The following is a 17,077-nucleotide window of genomic DNA, read 5'->3' as shown; positions in this document are numbered from 1 at the left end:
ATTCTTGTATGTGTGCTGACCAGGAATGGACCCCGCAACCTTAGTGTGTTGGGACAGCACTGTCACCAACTGAGCTACCCAGCCATGGCTGAATGTTAATTGCCTTAAACCAAAGTTCTTAAATTCTTTTGCTCCTAGAACTTTATCCATCTTTCCTCTTTCACATACCCTTTTATTTTTTTTACTGAGGGAGAGGAACAGATAGGGACAGATAGACAGAAAGGGAGAGAGGTGAGAAGCATCAATTCGTAGTGGCACTTTAGTTCATTGATTGCTCTCTCACATATGCCTTGACCTGGGGGCTCTACCCAAGCCATTGACCCCTTGCTCAAGCCAGCGACTTTTGGGCTTCAAGCCAATAATTTCTGGGCTTCAAGCCAGCGACCTTGGGACTCAAGCCAGTGACCTCTGGGCTCAAGCCAGTGACCATAGGTTCATGTCTATGATCCCACGCTCAAGGTGGCAACCCGGCACTCAAGCTGGTGACCTCAGAGTTTCAAACCTGGATCCTCAGCATCCCAGGTTGACGCGCTGTCCACTGTGCCAACCGCCTGGTCAGGATCACATACTTTTATTGAGTTAGAGAAAAGAATCTCTTAGAAAACAGGTTAGTTACTGAGTCAAGATTGTTTTCTGGCATTTTTGTACAAATAGACTCAGCAAAGAATAGTACTTCATGCCTCAAAATTTAGCCTATGCTCAGGATTGGCTCGTTTCTCATAACTCTTTTTATTTTCTCCTTTGATTTGAGAGAGAGGAAGGGCGGGGGGGGGGGGGGCAAGGCATCAACTCATTGTTTTACTCAGTTGTAGTCCCATTGATTGCTTCTCATATGTGCCCTGGCAGTGGCTGGAGCTGGCGACTGGGGCGCTCCAGGGTGATGCTGTACCCCCTGTGCCACTGGCCACGGCACCATCCCTCGTAACTCTCCACCCTCATTATAAACTCAGATCTTTGCTCTCCGTCACTGTTGCAGTTACAGAAAGAATGAGCCAAGCTGGGCTTGGGACAAAGGAGACCAACAACTTCTGGTCCTTCTGTTTATTTAAACAAGAAAGCCTTTGCCCAGCAGCAGTGGGAATTTTTTTGTTTGTTTGTTTACTCTCTGTGTTGTGGTAATTTCAAACGTGAAGGAAATTTGTGAGAACTCCTGGGTGTGCTCTGATGGGTGTCTGGTTGTTTGTGAGTGCCCGTTTATCTTTCTCTGAGTGTATGTTTGTTAGTTTGAAGATAAATAATATATACAAATCTGTAGTCTCTCTTCCATGAAATACTACTGCAATGAACTCCTGCCCTGGTAGGCAAAATAAAGAAAGAGTGTATACTTACTATCTGTAAAATACCACAGGACTTGAGAAGGAAAAGTTGGCTTTTTCAGAATCTACTTTGTGTATCCTTGCATTTTTTAAGTTTCTGAGCTGGGAACACATCTGTCATGAAGCGTGTACTTCTGAAATTAAACACAGGAGACTGTTCCTTGACTCAGCAAAAGAAACCAGAGCCTGCTTCCCTGGTAGAGATGCCTCCAGAGACAGCACCTTTTATTAACAAACGGGCCATCACCTTCCTCTACGACTTGCCAGGTGGTGCTGTCTGATGTTCTGATTTGACAGGCGGTGCACTGGTTGGAATGTTAGTTTCAGTGAGATTTATACTAATGGATTGTGCGGGGGAGACCAGTAGCCTCTCTCTGCTTAAATCTGTTGTAATGGAAGGTCGGGCTCTTAACATGTATCTCTCTCGAGCTCCAGGCATCCGACAGCGTGAGTGCTTACTGGCACTGGTGTCTTGGTAACCGGCAGTCTTCAGGAATTACAAGTGCAGCCTTGTTCGCTTGCCCTTCATTGGCTTGCAGTGCTGTCAGTCACCAACCTGACGCCTCACGTGCTGTGTTCCGGGGGAGGGCTGAGCCACGTGTCCGTCCCCATAGTGGGAAGCGACTGCTCGGGTCTGTGGGTTCTGTGCATCTTCAGGTGGTCGAGGTTCCCTGGGAGGGAGATATAACAGGAAAACGTGAAAGAGCTCTTGAAATAGTGCAGCAGAGATACAGTGAACCCGAGCCACTAACCGTGTATAAAGGGTAGGCTGCTGTATGAAAGGTCTGTCCCCGAACAGATCTAGGCGAGCTGGTCTGTGGGACTGAGGGACTCGGAAGTGAATCCTTTTGTGTTGATCTCACTTCTTAAGTAGTGACCAGAATGTGTTGGCTCCAAGTGGCAATGACCGTGGCCTTTTTCTGGTTCCTGACTACTTTGGAAATCTGATGGGATTTACAGGTGTTTCCCCAAGAAAACCCAATATTTGGTATCTGGTTTGGGCATTTTAAGAGACCCCGGGAAGCATGTGAGTGTTCTAGGATTTGGGGCCTCATGGTCTCTGAGACAGTCCCAGTGAGATTCCACCCTGACACCTCACTTCTACCCTATGTCTCTGTTGCCTGTCTTCTCACTGGCACACAACCTGATATTCAGAGTTTCTTGTCCTGGCTGGGTAGCTCGGCTGGTTCGAGTATCCTCTTGAACCACGGAGGTCGCCAGTTCCATCCTCGGTTGGGGCACGTGTAGGAGCAGATCAGTGTTCCTGTCTCCCTCTCTCACTAAAATCGGTAAATAAAAATGTATACTGCCTGACCAGGCAGTGGCACAGTGGATAGAGCACTGACCTGGAACGCTGAGGACCCAGGTTCAAAACTAAGGTCACTGGCTTGAGTGCGGGCTCACCAGCTTGAGCACCGGGTATCTGGCTTGAGCGTGGGATCGTAGACATGACCCCATGGTCACTGGCTTGAACCCAGAGGTCGTTGGCTGGAAGCCCAAGGTCGCTGGCTTGAACCAGGGGTCACTGGCTCAGCTGGAGTCCCCCCCCAGTCAAGGCACCTATTAGAAAGCAATCAATAAAAAACTCAAGTGCCGCGACAAGTTGATGTTTCTCATCTCTCTCTCTTCCTGTCTGTCTGTCCCCCCCAAAAGTAAAAATAAAAATTTATGAAGTCCATGCTTCCTTGTTCTTCTTACATCAGATCTTAATATGATATATTGGCCAAAATGCAAATTTCTGCAATAGTCTGCCTATGTGGGTTTTTTAAACAGCTTTTTGAGATGTCAGTTATAGGCTATGAAGACCAACGGTTTTAAGTGCACCACTCAGTGGGTTTAGTATATTCAGTTGTACTGCCTACCCTAATCTAATTTTAAAACATTTTTATCATTCCCCGAAAGAACCCGAGTCCACCAGCAGGCACTCCCCACTGCCCTCCGCCCGCCTCAGCCCAGGGTGGGCACTAATCTGCCTCCTGCCTCTATAGCTGTGCAGCTGTGGGCGGTTCAGATAAATGGAGCCCTGCCCAACTGGCTTCTTTTGCTCAGAACGGGTTCAGGGTTCGTCCAGGCTGGAGCGTGTGTCAGTACTTCCATTTCCTTTCTCATTGCTCAGGAATGATACCGTGTATGGATATACTGTGTTTTGTTAATGGACATTTGGGTTGTCACACTCTCTTGACTATTGTAAATAGTGCTGCTGTGAACATTTGGGTGCAAGTTATTGTGTGGGTGTGTGTTTTCATTTCTCTCTCTCTCTCTTTTTTTTTTTTTTGTAGTTTTCTGAAGTTGGAAATGGGAAGGCAGTCAGACAGACTCCCGCATGTGCCCAGTACCCAACCGGGATCCACCTGGCATGCCCACCAGGGGGAGATGCTCTGCCCATCTGGGGCATCGCTCTGTTGTAACCAGAGCCATTCTAGTGAGAGAGGCAGAGGCCACAGAGCCATCCTCAGCGCCCGGGACAACTTTGCTCCAATGGAGCCTTGGCTGCAGGAGGGGAAGAGAGAGACGGAGAGGAAGGAGAGGGGGAGGGGTGGAGAAGCAGATGGGCACTTCTCCTGTGTGCCCTGGCCGGGAATCAAACCCAGGACTCCTGCACGCCAGGCCGACGCTCTACCACTGAGCCAACTGGCCAGGGCCTCATTTCTCTCTTTTTTAAATTTTTATTTGTTGATTTTAAAGAGGAAGGGAGGGCGAGACAGGGACATCGATTTGTTGCAGTATGTGCTCTGCTTGAGGATCGAACTGGCAACCTCTGCTGTGCATCCAGATGGAGCTCTAACCAGCGAGCCATCCAGCCGGGGCTTGTTTCTCCTAAGTGGATAGGTGCCCGTAGGAGTAGAATTGTCGGGGGAGCATCTTTGCCCTCTTGTGAGGACAGCTCTTGGAGAGAAAAGTCACCAGATAAACGTTTTAAATTTGGTAGATAGGCCTGACCTGTGGTGGCGCAGTGGATAAAGCGTCGACCTGGAAATGCTGAGGTCGCCGGTTCGAAACCCTGGGCTTGCCTGGTCAAGACACATATGGGAGTTGATGCTTCCAGCTCCTCCCCCCTATCTCTCCTCTCTGTCTCTCTCTGTCTCTCTCTCTCTCTCTCCTCTCTAAAATGAATAAATAAATAAAGAATAAAAAAAAATGAATAAATAAATAAAAAATAAAAAAATAAAAAAAAGATTAAAAAAAAAAAAAATTTGGTAGATAGGCCCTGGCCGGTTGGCTCAGCAGTAGAGCGTCGGCCTGGCGTGCGGGGGACCCAGGTTCGATTCCCGGCCAGGGCACATAGGAGAAGCGCCCATTTGCTTCTCCACCCCCGCCCCCCCTCCTTCCTCTCTGTCTCTCTCTTCCCCTCCCGCAGCCAAGGCTCCATTGGAGCAAAAAGATGGCCCAGGCACTGGGGATGGCTCCTTGGCCTCTGCCCCAGGCGCTAGAGTGGCTCTGGTCGCGGCAGAGCGACGCCCCGGAGGGGCAGAGCATCGCCCCCTGGTGGGCAGAGCGTCACCCCTGGTGGGCGTGCCGGGTAGATCCCGGTCGGGCGCATGCGGGAGTCTGTCTGACTGTCTCTCCCCGTTTCCAGCTTCAGAAAAAAAATACAAAAAAAAAAAAAAATTGGTAGATAATGCAACGTTGCCCTTAAAAAGAGTGGTGCCGTTTGTGTGTTTATTAATGGTGTGAGCACCCGTCTCCTCACTTCTGCCACGTGGGCATCATCAAACATTTTAGTACCTGCAGGGTGAGTTGAGATAAATGTATTCATTGCCTTTCTTACATTTCTTAAATCATAACTGAGATGAACTCTTTTTTTATGTAGTCATTTGCTTTTTTTCTTTTTTTTTGTTTTACTGCTTCTTTCTTGTTTTTCTGTTGGATTTTTTGTCTTACTGACTTAATGCAAACGAGCCATTTGCCATGGGTTACAATTATTTCTCCTGGATTGCTGTTTGCTTTGACCTGGTTTACAGTCTCTCTCCCGTTCTGAGGTCTTGAGTGTTCACACGTTCAGGTGCATTTGTCTTCTCTTGTAAAGCGTCTGAGCACTGGAAAGGCTTGTCCTGTGCCAGGGACGCACGAGACAGTCCCTGTATTGTATAATAAATATGTATTTTCCGATGGCTTTAGGTGATCCCTCTGTTTTGGTCGTCGTGACTCACAGGTTGAGAACCGCTGTTCTAGGTCTTTGGGGTTTTACATGAAACACTTAACACACCTGGGTTTATTGTGATGTAAGATATCTTGCACTTTCATTCACAAACTGCAAAATAGACTTTTCCTAGGTCCTTATCTATTTAGAGGGGTTTACTGACGTATTTATGGGTGAAGAAGCATGATTATGGCCTTCTTTGAAACTTCAGAAAAAGAAAATATAGCTCAAGCTAAGTGGCAGGAAGGTAGTATTTGTCCCGTCCAGGTGACGGGCGTAGGGTAGGTGGGTCTGCTTGCAGTTAAAAACAGCTCTGTTGCCTCCACATACACTAACCTGTTTATAAAATTCTAAGTTTCCATCTGCTCTTTTTTATTAAAATTTCAAAAAAAATTTTTCTAACTTAACCATTGGGTGGGAAAGGTAAGCACAAGCCTTTCCCACGAGCAGTCTTCTCCTCTGGGGGTGATGTTTGCACACAGAATGTACAGATCTCAAGGAAACATTCTGAGTGTGGACACCCACTTCTGAGTGAGGATGCATGCACCTGTGTAACCTGGGCACCTGTCGAGGTTGGCCATCTCCCCAGAAAGTTCCCCCGTCAGTCCCAGTCGGGTCCCCGCCACCCTCTAGGAGGCGGGCGCTGTTCTGGGTGTGCCTGTCCTTGAACGGCTGCTCTGCGCAGCATGGCCTCTTGTAGACGGCTTCTTTCAGCTTAAATGTCTTAGAGATTTACCATACTGTTGCATGTCTCCACTGGCCCCGGAATAACAGGTTTGAAATGCTCAGGTCCACATAGCCACAGATTCTGTTCAATAAACACCGTACTGTTTTCCATCTGCGGGTGCTGAGGGCCAGCTGTCTCCAGCGATCTGCCAGCTTATATGAGGGACTTCAGCATCCAAGGATATTGGTACCCAGGTATCCATGGGGTCCTGGAGCCAGTCCCCTGTAGTTACCAAGGTGATGAAGTTTTTGCAGTCAAAAGTAAACATGGGTTTTCTACTTTGAGGGGGGATTGGTGCCCCTAATGCCCCACATGTTCAAGGGTCAGCTGGGTGTGACTGCTGCCCCTAATGCCCCACATGTTCAAGGGTCAGCTGGGTGTGACTGCGTGGCGTTTTGTCCATTCTCCGAGTCATGGGCATCTGGGCTTTCCAGTTTTTAGCTATTATGAATAAGCTGCTAGGAACATTCTTGTACCGCTCCTTTTGTGGACATATATGTTATCTTGGGTAAATATCTAGGAACAGAACATGCAATTCCTTTTGTGAGAAGCTGCCGGTCTCCTGAGTGGCTGTCCTGTTTTTGTATCCCCCCCTCCAGTGCTGAGTGCGAGGTGGTGGTCCCACACCCACACCCACGTTTGGTGTCGGCAGTCTTTTTACTGTCAGCCATTCTGATGTGTGTGTGCTGACACCTCACTGCGGTTGTAATCGGAATTTCCCCAGTGACGACTGAGCTGGGCACTTTTGTGTCGTTAGCCGCGTGTGTCTCTTCTGTGAAATGTCCAGATCTCTTGTCTCTTTTTAAATTTGGTGGTTTGTCTTTTATTACTGTTGTCAGAGTTCTTTAGACATTCTGGGTTCAGTCCTTCATCAGATAACGTCTTGTGAATATTTTCCCCCAGTCTGTGCTTATCTTATCTTTTGAGTAAACATGTTGAATTTTGATGAAGTCTGATTTATGGGTATTTTTCATTTATGATTCTGGCTTTCTGTGTCCTTCTTGAGACAAGCCAGGAAAATATTTTCCAGTGTTTTCTTTTAGAGCTTTCTAATTTCAGCTTTTATGTTTATTTCAGTGATCCATCTCAAATTAATTTTGGTGTATGGTGTGAGATAGGGTCAAGGGTAATTTTTTTCCTGATGGAGTCCTGTTCAGCCATTTGTCAAAAAGATTTTTCTTCTCTCAACAGATTTGCTTTGGTGCTTAAAACAATCCTGTGAGTGTGGGTCCGTTTCTGCTCTCCATTCTTTCCCATTGAGTATTTGTCAGTCTTTATATCAGCAACACATCATCTGGTTTGCTCGAGCTTTCTTTACATAACTGAGTTTTGAAGTCACGTGATGTAAGCCCTTCTGCTTCGTTTTTTGTTTGTTTTTTTTCTTTGTATTTTTCTGAAGTTACTGTAGAAGCGAGGAGGCAGTCAGAGTCCCGCATGCTCCCGACCGGGATCCACGTGGCATGCCCACCAGGGGGGCAATGCTCCGTTGCGGCCAGAGCCATTCTAGCACCTGAGGCGGAGGCCATGGAGCCGTCCTCAGCGCCCGGGCCAACTTTGCTCCAATGGAGCCTCGGCTGTGGGAGGGGAAGAGAGAGATAGAGAGGAAGGAGAGGGGAATGGTGGAGAAGCAGATAGGTGCTTCTCCTGTGTACCCTGACCAGGAATCGAACCCAGGACTTCCACACACCAGGCGTGGACGTGGACGGGCTGCGGAGGGAGACAGTGCAGGCTCTCGCTCTGTGATTTTCTTTTTTTTTTTTTTTTTTTTTTTTCATTTTTCTGAAGCTGGAAACAGGGAGAGACAGTCAGACAGACTCCCGCATGCGCCCGACCGGGATCCACCCGGCACGCCCACCAGGGGCGAAGCTCTGCCCACCAGGGGGCGATGCTCTGCCCATCCTGGGCGTCGCCATGTTGCGACCAGAGCCACTCTAGCGCCTGAGGCAGAGGCCACAGAGCCATCCCCAGCGCTCGGGCCATCTCTGCTCCAATGGAGCCCTGGCTGCGGGAGGGGAAGAGAGAGACAGAGAGGAAAGCGCGGCGGAGGGGTGGAGAAGCAAATGGGCACTTCTCCTGTGTGCCCTGGCCGGGAATCAAACCCGGGTCCCCCGCACGCCAGGCCGACGCTCTACCACTGAGCCAACCGGCCAGGGCCTCGCTCTGTGATTTTCTTACGTTCAGAATTCTCTCTGCAGCTAGATTGGAGCTGACCCCGGATAAGGAGGTGAGATTGGGGTCTGGGCCGTCAGTGGGGAGTGGAGGTGGATTAGCATCTGGCCAGTGCGTCGTACTTGCTGCAGGTGCTGGCGGCACATCGTGTTCAGTTGGTCTTGTGAGTTGGGGGTGTCCTCTCTGATGGGGAGCAGGGAGCTGGGGTGGGCAGAGCACTGGCTCTGGGCCAGCATGGCCATCCTCCTGAAGTTCTGTAGAGGAGTTGTCCCCATCTCACATACGAGGAAAGCAAGACTTAGAAAGTGAGTCAGAGACTGCTCAGAGCCCACATATGACAGGTGCCATCGGAAGAGCCAGAGAGACACCTGGGAGCAGGCAATGCGGCCTCCAGCCTCATGAAGCAGGCAGGCACACAGGTGGTGACAGTGACTCACCACCAGGGAGGAAGTGACCAGGAAATGGAAGAGGCACTAGGAGGCCTCCCTTTGACAGGGTGGCCTCTGTGCAGAGTGTGCGGGACTTCCTGGCAGGAGGGACTCTGAGAGGGCATGTCCCTGGCTCATAAGCCGTGAGTTTGACTCTAGTCTGTCTGTCCCAGAGCTCGCCCCTCACACCTCAGTGCTGCTCTGGGGTCGTCCCCGCTGCCTGGCCACGCCACCCGTCGCTCACCGTGTGGCTTCGAGGTGGCCTGCTGTACACGATCTGCGCTCGGACACTGTGTGCGCACGCAGATTGTGCCTGTGGGTGTGGACACGTCTGTTTTCTCTCCTTGCAGCAGACACTGAAGACGTGTGCATTGTAGAAAGATTATTCTCAAGCAGCTTGGTGGCCATTGTCAGCCTCAAAGCTCCCAGGAAGCTAAAAGTTTGCCACTTTAAGAAAGGCACTGAGATTTGCAACTACAGCTACTCCAACACGATACTGGCAGTGAAGTTGAACAGGCAGGTGAGTGGCGCTCTTCTCTCCATCTCAGGGTCTCGGTGTGGTTTCCGCCAGTGCCTCGAGGACAAAGCCAGCGCTCCTTAGCGTTTCTGGTCCCTCGGCCCTCTGGTCCCCGCACCAGCGCACCCCCCCACACACACACTGTGCCCTGATTCGACTGCTCGTGAGTTTTGCTCAAATCACTGCAATCCTGATGAAGGCCCTTGTTTCTGCCACATCGTTTTACTCATCCCTCCAAGGCACAGGTGTCTCTGTCCAGTAGGTCCTCAAAATGCGTCATTGTGTTATGACCTGATGAGATGCTGTAGTAACGTACCTTTTGTTTCTGTCAGTTACCCTCGAGTGCATTGGTTTTCTTCTACCTCATTTCACTTGATGTTGCAGTCACCAGGAACCTGTCAGCATTGTTAAGCAAGAGCTGGCTGTATGTCCATAAACTCCTCCTTAGAGTTGAATCACCGTTTATTTAGCTTCTTTTGCTTTTACAAATGTTACTTTAAAAAAAAAACTTAAGTTTTAAAACTTAAAACATGCGCGTATGTTCCCATAGCAGCAAGAGCGTATGCGTGCCTGGCTGCCTTGCTTGTGTAAATCCTCTCCTGGGTGCACCACAAAAGTGCACCCATCTCAGAATGCAGCTGGAACCTAGACACCTGTGAAATAACGCAGGTGCAGAATGAAGGTTTATACTTTTAAGAAATCCCTAGGCCTGGGTCTCCAAACTTTTTACACAGGGGACCAGTTCACTATCCCTCAGACCATTGGAGGGCCGCCACATACAGTGCTCCTCTCATTGACCACCAATGAAAGAGGTGCCCCTTCTGGAAGTGTGGTGGGGGGCCGGATAAATGGCCTCAGGGGGCCGCATGTGGCCCGCGGGCCATAGTTTGGGGAAGCCCGCATCTTCCTGAGCCTGATTCAACACCAAGCCTCCAAGGCATTCAGTCTGGTTTTCATGGCGGGTGGGGTGGGATTGGGTAAGGGATGAGAGACAAAAACAAAATGTGCTTTTCTGAGCTGCAGCTGCCCCATTTCTGTGACGTGGAATTAGCTCCTGTAGTTAGAAGTCCTGATACAAGCATCAGGAATCGTCGGCAGGCATGCCGGCTCCAGACACCACCTGCCAGGGTGGGTGAGGAGCAGGAGAGGGCCGCCTGGTAATGCCGGCGTCCTCTGCACGCGAGCGTCCCATCTGCATGCTGTCCCGGAAGGAAGGCAAAGCAGCCTCATCCAAGAGTCCAGGTGGAGGGCTGCAGTGTCTCGGCTCTCGTTAGTCTGGCTTTCTGTTTTCGTCCCTCTCCTAGAGGCTCATCGTGTGCCTGGAAGAGTCTCTGTACATACACAACATCCGGGACATGAAGGTCCTGCACACGATCAGGGAGACACCCCCAAACCCAGCAGGTAGGTGAGCTGGGCAGAGAGCCCGTTTTCCCGAGTCGCCTGGTAAAGGTGGCCACGGGGGAGGTGCTTTCTCCTCGGAGGTCCCATGGGTATATGCAGATTTAAAACCTATTGGCCTTAAGCCACGCTCCCTTCTTCTGATGCTGGTCTTGTGGCCACGTAAATTACTGGGTTGGTCAGCTTCCAATTTTGAGGTCACTGGTAACGTCTAAGCAGAGGCTTTAAGTTTGCTTTTATGACCCTGCTGTCACCTGAGATAGAACCTAGAAGCCCAGCAGTGCAGCGTCCAGGTGGCCCAGAGCTCCGCCCTGTCCCGGGTTAACTAAAAGCTGTCAGGTCAGATGACTGGCTGCACAGGCGCCCTCGGGCCCTGACCCCGCTGTGCTCCCTGTGTCCTCAGGCCTGTGCGCGCTGTCCATCAACAACGACAACTGCTACCTGGCCTACCCCGGCAGCGCCACCATCGGAGAGGTGCAGGTTTTCGACACCATTAACTTGGTGAGCTTCCTCGGGGACTTGGAGAGCTCTTGAGAATGTGCCTTGTTCCTGAGGGGGCGCTGGGCTCGTAGAGGAAAGTGGGCCGGGCAGGCCGTCTTGGGTGCCGTCCGCGCTCACCCCCCTCGGCTCCTACAGCGTGAGTGCTGGGAGGCGCGAGAAAGTTCCAGGTGCCCAGTGATAAAGCGCTTTGCCTTGTTAAGGTTTTGAGCACATTTCCTTGTCCCTACCTCAGTAAATCGGGTGGATTTGGTGTGTTGACCAGATGGTAGTCACGTTTAACTGGTTCTTCCTTCCAGAGGGCAGCCAACATGATCCCAGCTCACGACAGTCCTTTAGCCGCGCTGGCTTTTGACGCCAGTGGAACCAAACTCGCCACCGCCTCTGAGAAGGTAAGGCTGCCGGGCCCCGTGGAGAACTCGTCCAGAGGTTTCCGCAGACCAGTCCGTTCACACAGACGAGCTTCTGTGCCAGCCACCTCACAGAGAGGCACCAGTGACAGCCCACCTGGCAGGCCGTGAGATGGCTGCAGGGAGCGGCTCTCCCCAGCCAGGGAGCTCGGGGCCTTTGGGACAGGAGACTGGAGGCCCTTGTAGCCACGCGCTCACCTGCGCTGTGTGGTCACCACGCAGCGCACGCTGGGAGAGAGAGAACTCGGAACAGGTGAAGAGTGTAAAAAGCAGAGACAGGGCTGTCCAGGCCTGAGCAGAACACGTTTCACTGTATTTCATCCATTGTTTTCTGTTTTACAAAGTCATGATCTGCATGGTATGGAGTTTCTCTAAGTTCCAAAAAAAACCTTTTAGTAGCTCTACAGTATTCAGTTGTGATTGCTTAAACATCATTCTTCTAAGATGTTTATATTGTTTCTAATACTTAGATTATGTTAGAAGAACATGTTAACATATAAATACAACTTAGTAATGTTTTAGAGTATAGATAATAGTGTATCTCTAATTATTAGGAGAGTCTAGCGAGAAGAATTGCTGAGTTAAAAGGATGTGGCCTTTTCTACGAACAGGAGAAAACGGCTTTGGCAGTTCGTTCTGTCTGAACCTCCTCTCTCTTAGCCTTTGTGACACTGAGGGCCCTCATTCTCCGAACTTGAATGGCTGTGTCTGTTTCCTTTGTTGTTCCTCTCCTCAGAAACTCCATTCAGGCCTGGCCTGTGGTGGCGCAGTGGATAAAGTGTCCCCCTGGAACACTGAGGTCGCCGGTTCGAAACCCTGGGCTTGCCCGGTCAAGGCACATATGGGAGTTGATGCATCCTGCTCCTCCCCCTTCTCTCTCTGGGGATCTTGTCTGTCCTCCAGGCTTGTTCCTCTCTTGAGCACTGGCACCTGCTCCTCAGTTGCATGCTGCCTGAGTTCGCTTGGATGCTTTTGCCCCCAGAATGTAAAGTAGGCTCTCTTCCGAAGTTGCCTCTTCCCTCGAACCAGCCAACCAAGTAAGGTGCAGAACGCCAGCTCCCTGCACGGGCCTCCGTGGTGCTGCGTTCGTGGGTCACTTGTGTCATGAATTATACTAGGCCCTTTGTATTCATTGCCTCATTTGATCCCCTCATCAGATGAATGTGTTTCTATTTCATATTGAGAGCTCAGAGAGGGTGAGTGATTTGCCCAGGGTCATCCAGCTGGGCAGAGACAGGGATTGGGCTCCAAGCCTGGCTTTGCGTTTGAACACTGGGCTGGACATCTGCAGTATCACTCTGTCCTTTTCCGCCCCCCAGGAGCACGAAATGGCCGTGAAATTCTGTCAGCCCTTGAATACCCAAAGTGCTGTTTTTATGAGGTCTCGGGAAGGCACTAAGGCACTTTATGGAATTTCAAGGCCAGTAAAGATAGAACAGTTTCTTCTGGGCTGTGAAGAGCAAACTCTTGATTTACTTTTAAACGGCATCTTTCTGGTTTGTGGGGTTAGACCACCAGTGGCCTCCTCAGCCCTGCTGTGTGCTAGGAGCTGGCCCCCGGGCTGTGTGGCTTCATCCGCCTTTGGGAACTGCAGCCCAGCTTGACCAACAACCTGTAGTTAATTAGTATTACACAGTAGGTATGCCATTAACTGTATATATTTAAAAGTGTAGGCTACAAAAAAAACAAAACTTCCACCATGGTTATTTTTTATGTGAATGCACTGTTTTCTCTCTCTAATTCTTGAGAATTACAAACTCAGTCGGTGTCTCTGCCCGAGAGAGAAGAGCTCACGCTGGGACCAGCGCTGTTGGTCTGCAGCCTGGGGGCTGTGCAGCGTCCCAGGCCATCGGGCTCCCGGCTGCTGCAGTGGGGGGGGGGGGGGGGCAGAGGAGGGGGGCGTTCTCTTACGGCCCCAGGGTGAGAGCACCATGTGCTTTCACTTCCTGGGTCTCTCACTCCCCCCGCCCCCAGTTGCCCCGGTCCTGTCTGTCTACCCACAGACCCGTGAGTGTTAGGAGATAGAGGGTGGCGGGAGGACTGACGTCCTCAAATAGTGATGTCCCAGCAGGGAGGTGCTGTGGCTCGCCACTTACCTGTCTTCGTCGATAGAAGGCTTTCTGTAGGTTTGAACCGATTCATTTGTAGACAGTTGAGCAGCGTGTTCAGCTAATCAGTTCTCTTGGTCAGTAACTCAGTGGCAAGAAAGGATGTCAGTGGGGCCTAAACTTCTTAATAGTATGAATTTCAAATAACTTAGAAAAAATAAGACTAGTATATTCTGCATTTGACTTCAATGCTATTAGTGTTTAAAATAAGTGAGTTAGGGTTAATTGATTAAAGTTGAAATTGAATATTGAGCAAATGGGGGAGTGTTTTAGTGTGCTCACAGCAGAAAGCGGGACAGTGGTTGTGCAGTGGGCCTGCTGCAGGGCTGGCCGGGAGGGGCTCAGATACTGGGGGGCTGGCCGGGAGAGGGCTCAGATACTGGGGGGCTGCCTCGGAGAGGGCTCAGACACTGGGGGGCTGGCTGGGAGGGGCTCAGATACTGGGGGGCTGCCTCGGAGAGGGCTCAGACACTGGGGGAGCTGGCCGGAAGGGGCTCAGATACTTGGGGGGCTGGCCGGGAGGGGCTCAGATACTGGGGGGCTGGCTGGGAGGGGCTCAGATACTGGGGGGCTGACTGGCCAGGAGGGGGCTCCCACACTGGGGGGGCTGGCCGGGAGGGGCTCAGATACTTGGGGGGCTGGCCGGGAGGGGGCTCAGACACTGGGGGGCTGCCTCAGAGAGGGCTCAGACACTGGGGGGCTGGCCGGGAGAGGGCTCAGACACTGGAGGGCTGGCCGGGAGGGGGCTCAGACACTGGAGGGCTGGCCGGGAGAGGGCTCAGACACTGGAGGACTGCCTCGGAGAGGGCTCAGACACTGGAGGGCTGGCCGGGAGGGGGCTCAGACACTGGAGGACTGCCTCGGAGAGGGCTCAGACACTGGGGGGCTGGCCGGGAGAGGGCTCAGACACTGGAGGATTAGCCGGGAGGGGGCTCAGACACTGGGGGGCTGGCCGGAAGGGGGCTCAGACACTTGGGGGGCTGGCCAGGAGGGGGCTCAGACGCTGGAGGACTGCCTCGGAGAGGGCTCAGACGCTGGAGGGCTGCCTCGGAGAGGGCTCAGACACTGGGGGGCTGGCCGGGAGAGGGCTCAGACACTGGAGGATTAGCCGGGAGGGGGCTCAGACACTGGGGGGCTGGCCGGAAGGGGGCTCAGACACTTGGGGGGCTGGCCGGGAGGGGGCTCAGACACTGGGGGGCTGGCCGGGAGGGGGCTCAGACACTTGGGGGGCTGGCCGGGAGGGGGCTCAGACACTGGGGGGCTGGCCAGGAGAGGGCTCAGACACTTGGGGGGCTGGCCAGGAGGGGGCTCCGACACTGGGGGGCTGGCCGGGAGGGGGCTCAGACACTGGGGGCTGACTGGCCAGGAGGGGGCTCCGACACTGGGGGGCTGACTGGCCAGGAGGGGGCTCCGACACTGGGGGGCTGACTGGCCGGGAGGGGGCTCAGACACTGGGGGCTGACTGGCCGGGAGGGGGCTCCGACACTGGGGGCTGACTGGCCGGGAGGGGGCTCCGACACTGGGGGGCTGACTGGCCGGGAGGGGACTCAGACACTGGGGGGCTGACTGGCCGGGAGGGGGCTCCGACACTGGGGGCTGACTGGCTGGGAGGGGGCTCCGACACTGGGGGCTGACTGGCCGGGAGGGGACTCAGACACTGGGGGGCTGACTGGCCGGGAGGGGGCTCCGACACTGGGGGGTTGGCCCACAGTACGCTGTCATTGAAAAACGTGCCACATTTTATTTTTAATCTGACAGAAACAAAGTTTGCTTTTACTTGCCTAAATCCTTTTTTCTTACTCTTTTCCCTGTCTTAGGGGACCGTGATTAGGGTATTTTCCATTCCAGAGGGACAGAAACTCTTTGAGTTCCGGAGAGGAGTGAAGAGGTCAGTATATAAATCTCCAAAACTGAATCTGGAGCTTCTCTTTGGGTTGTGGTTTTATAGTCTCTGAGAGCAACAACTTAGAACTGGACACTGGACACCCAGAGAAACAGCCGAGGTTTCAGCCCAGCTGGACAGTTGTGGGAAATACAGGGACATTTTCTGAAGCATGCTGGATTTCGTGTGCCCGTGGTCCCACCTGAGCGCAGAGTGATGGCCAGATAGCCGGCGTGGAGGAACTCGCAGAGCCAGGCCCCGGGCCGTGTGCGTTCCTCAGCGGCTGCACGGTGGACCAGGGGCTTCTGAGCTGGTTAGCAGGCTCTGTCCTTGTTGTCTGCTCTGACAGCTCCCCCTCTCCCCTGCTCCCTTTTCACCCCAGCAAGTGGCTTTGGCTCTTTCTTTTAAAACAAACGAACCATAAGTCACGGTGTGAGCTCCCTCCCACGCACACCCACCCCACCAGCGGGACTCGGGGCACTGGCGCCGGTCTCTCCTCTCCGGTCGTGCACCCAGTTAGCCGGAGGCCTGTCGGCCCTCCCAGAGCTGCCCGCCCACTCCGAGGTCCCTGCTTCTCACGCTGTGTCTGTTCCTCCTCTTCCTTCCATTCTGGTCACCCTCTGACCGCATGCTCGTCTTGGTCTCGGCTGTTGGCCGCGTCAGTCCCTTTGTCAGACTTGAGCCCAGGCTGTTCTTTGAGGATGGGACTGCAGTTAGAGCACACCCATGTGGGCTTGTCACTGCCTCATTTTGCCTGTAGGGTTAACTCCAGACTCCTAAATTCCTCGGCCTGTCTCAGCCTCCAGCCCTTTCGTTGCAGCTATTTTATTTCCCTTCCTGTTGCTCCCAGTTCCAGCCACACCACATTCGGCTCTTCAGGAGAGGAGCTCTGTCTCTACAGGGCTCTTGCATGTGCTGTCTGCTGTGCTGGGACAGGCGTGTGGGTGACCTAGCTGACCCTTGAACCCTTCTAGCCTGCACCAGGTGTTCCTCAGGGTGCCCTTCCCCCCTCCCCTTCAGTGGGAGTTCCCCTTCTGCCTCTGCCCTTTGTGGCCCCTCTGCCGGACCTGCACACCCCTCGCCATGGGCTCCAGAAAGCTGTTCCTGGCTGCCCAGAGCCGTGCGCAGGGCTGGGCTGTGTGAGCAGACCCTTACTGTGGACAGGGCCAGTGTGCTTCCGGAATGGTGAGGAAACGCAGATTTACTTGCTGGCTTTAGATTTTTTGGGTGACTTTTATGACATATTACAAAAACTAAGTATTTTGAATGCTGAAGGTTTTACCCTATTAAACACTGTCAAGGTTGCCAATTTACCCTCAGAATTGCCGTGATTCTAAGAAAATTGGCTATTTGAGAACATACTAAAGACTTGTTCTTAGTATTACCTTTCAAACACTTTTCTCTCAGAATTTTGAGGTGACTAGAGTGGAAGGAGAGAGAAAGCAACCAGTGACCCCCCGCCCCGGCTGTAGGGACTGTTCGT

General features: G+C 52.3%; 1 protein-coding gene across 2 annotated transcripts in view; it reads left to right on the top strand.

Annotated features, from left to right (window-relative positions):
* Window positions 1–17,077, top strand: part of WIPI2 (WD repeat domain, phosphoinositide interacting 2) — a 34,823-nt gene that overhangs the window by 9,544 nt on the left and 8,202 nt on the right. For both annotated transcript variants that reach the window (XR_010731093.1, XM_066273456.1), the window contains exons 3-7: window positions 9,132–9,301; window positions 10,603–10,699; window positions 11,100–11,197; window positions 11,494–11,586; window positions 15,530–15,600. Coding sequence is in view for 1 of the 2 variants with exons in the window: in XM_066273456.1 (XP_066129553.1) it covers window positions 9,132–9,301; window positions 10,603–10,699; window positions 11,100–11,197; window positions 11,494–11,586; window positions 15,530–15,600 (529 nt within the window). In the remaining variant the exon portion in view is untranslated. The remainder of the gene's footprint in view (window positions 1–9,131; window positions 9,302–10,602; window positions 10,700–11,099; window positions 11,198–11,493; window positions 11,587–15,529; window positions 15,601–17,077) is intronic.

The sequence above is a fragment of the Saccopteryx bilineata genome, chromosome 4 (genome assembly GCF_036850765.1).
Source record: "Saccopteryx bilineata isolate mSacBil1 chromosome 4, mSacBil1_pri_phased_curated, whole genome shotgun sequence".
NCBI classification, from domain to species: domain Eukaryota; kingdom Metazoa; phylum Chordata; class Mammalia; order Chiroptera; family Emballonuridae; genus Saccopteryx; species Saccopteryx bilineata.
Note: the sequence above shows the minus strand (reverse complement) of the source record. Positions and strands in the feature narration are given on the sequence as shown.